Source organism: Solanum verrucosum, unplaced genomic scaffold, assembly GCF_900185275.1.
Source record: "Solanum verrucosum unplaced genomic scaffold, falcon-dt-bn FXZP01000130.1, whole genome shotgun sequence".
NCBI lineage: Eukaryota > Viridiplantae > Streptophyta > Magnoliopsida > Solanales > Solanaceae > Solanum > Solanum verrucosum.
This window is the reverse complement of record NW_026020341.1, coordinates 484382-487023: the sequence shown is the minus strand read 5'-3', so window position 1 is coordinate 487023 and position 2642 is coordinate 484382. Positions and strand designations below refer to the sequence as shown.

The 2642-nt window shown below is 30.6% G+C and overlaps 1 protein-coding gene across 1 annotated transcript; it reads right to left on the bottom strand.

The window, feature by feature from the left end:
* Positions 1-1536: 1536 nt before the first annotated feature.
* On the bottom strand, positions 1537-2409 carry LOC125837332 (uncharacterized). The gene is made up of 2 exons (XM_049516470.1): positions 2137-2409; positions 1537-1947 (listed from the first exon to the last, which is right to left on the bottom strand). Exons 1-2 carry the CDS (start codon positions 2407-2409, stop codon positions 1537-1539), a joined length of 684 nt encoding a protein of 227 aa, XP_049372427.1.
* Between the last annotated feature and the right edge of the window lie 233 nt (positions 2410-2642).

The window sequence follows — 2642 nt, the reverse complement described above, 5'->3', positions numbered from 1 at the left end:
GCCTAGTGGGAAAGAGGAAAAGACCAAAATACTTTTTCCTAAAACGAATGGAATGCCTTAAATGGAGCAGCTTCACTCAAAAAATTATAACGTTTTATTCGGAGCTCGAAATTTAGAAAACTTGGCGGCGTTGGAAAGAAAACTCAAATATCTTCGATTTGATAGGTGATGGGCCACCTAACTTTTTATGTGCTGAAAGATATGGTTGTTTGAAGTTGACCCAAAATTAAAAACTAGTGGGTGACTTGGACGGATTTCTCTTTAGTTTCTTTTTTTCAAAACTGAGGTGTTACATCTAGTGAACTTAACACCAAAAAGAAAATTTAGAATCACTCGATACAATCTTATTCACAAATGAAGAATGGTTCGAGTCTTAACTTAGGAATTTTCGGAATATTACAACAAGTTTCTCTGAGACTTGGGAGAAACATAGCATTATTTATGATGAGTTTAGTTTCCTTAGGCAAAATTTTGATGGCTCTTCCAAAGCCCTCAATTATATTAGTACTGCCAAAAATTGTAGTAACATTTATTTTGCCCATACTTAAATGAGAAAAATATTTCTCATTTTTAAATATTGTATGTGTTGTACCTAAATCAATCAAGCAACTGTTTTCATAATTAGATAAACTGCTTCAAGAATTGCCCATATCTTCAAATAAAATGAAATAAATATCTATTAAGTTTTTATTACAAAGTAAAAGTAACATTATAGAATAAATTATTAACTATCTTTTATGATGTATTTAATAAAGTAATGAACCCATGCACATAGTATACCAATGCATTATTTTATTTTTCATGCTTATACGAATAAGTTGTGTTACTTGACATTTTTGCAAGTAAGAAAAACACATTAACTAGTGTACAATAATTAAATAGATATTCAATAACTTTTCAGTACATTATTTTCGATATACTTAATACACTCAATATATTAAAAATTCAATCATCATTCATAAAGGAAAAATAAAAATATACAAAACCTATTAGAATACAAACTATAGTAATTGTATTATTTATTCAATAGACAAATTTAAGTCCTAGTTTAATATAAGCACATAATAGGATTTAGTGTTTGACTAAAAAAACATTCCTCCAAAACTTTTTCAAATATAAAAATCAGCTCAAATAATATCCGAGATTGAAATACAAATAAATGTACATGTAATTAATATCATTAATAAGATGCAGATTTTTTTTTCTTTTCAGCAAGCAAATAAAATATTAAAAAAATTATTTAACTAAGCCAAAATCAAATTCAATTCAATAATGAATTACAAAACTAATTAATATTAACTAAAAAAAGAAAATTAGCACTCGTGTAAACAATTATCTTTACATGTTTTATTTGATAACTACTATCAATAAAATAAAAAAAGACAAACAAAACGTTCACTCCTCATGACCACAAAATCATCACCAATCTAGTAATCTATCTTTTTTTGAGGATGTGCGAAGAAATCTGCTGCATCCAAGTGTAATGTCAACTTGATTTTTTGAGATCAAATTTGCTTCAAGATTTCTCTCTTTCTTCTATAATGATTCTTGAAAAATCTCAATCAAGTATTTGGGAGTACGACAATCACGTGCATAATACCCTCTTCCACCACATCGAAAACAACCTGCCCTACGCTTCTCATCCTTTCCTTTTTCCTTTTGAATGTGATTTTTATTTGATGAATGATTAACACCATGAATTTTTTTCCGTTCTTGACCATAATTATGACCACGTCCACATCCACATCCACATCCACAACCATGATCATGACCGGGACCTTTTCCACGCCTAGCATGGTGGGCGTACGCCTCATTCACTTCAGGAAGTGATTCAGATCTAGTAGGTTTCTCATGATTTTTTATTAATAAATTATTATTTTGCTCAGCCACGAGAAGATGAGAAATTAGTTCAAAATACTTTTTGAAACCTTTCTCTCGATATTGTTGCTATAGGAGGACATTCGAGGCATGAAAAGTGGAGAACGTCTTTTCCATCATATTAGTCTCACTATTCGTTTTTCCACATAGTTTCAACTGAGAAATGATTCTGAACATGACAAAACTATATTCATATATAGACTTAAAGTCTTGTAGCCTCAGATGCATCCAATCATATCGTGCATTTGGATGTATGACCATATTCAAGTGGTCATATCTTTCTTTTAGGCTACTCCACAAAACAAGTGGATCCTTAACTGTGAGATACTCAATTTTTCGAATTCCGTCAAGATGATGACGCAACAATATCATTGCTTTTGCACAGTTCTGTTTTGATGCTTTGTTTTCATCTTTTATGGTGTCTCCAAGATCCATTGCATCAAGCTGGATTTCAGCATCCAACATCCATGAAAGGTAGTTCTTGCTCGAACTATGAAGGGTAACAAACTCAGGTTTCGTAAGATTAACCATTAAAATTAAAAGCAAAAGAATACATAATACCTTATTAATTCTTCAAACTTAACCTTCACTCGTGCTGATACCCTGTTATGAAACTATAAAATAATAAGAAGAAGAAAGTAGAGAGAAGAAAGAAGAAAGAAGAAAGAAGAAAGAAGAAAGAAGACTTATTATTTCTCTAATTTTACAATGAATAGGACCCCTCTATTTATAGAGAAAAATTGTCTTGGTCCCAAAGTTAGGGT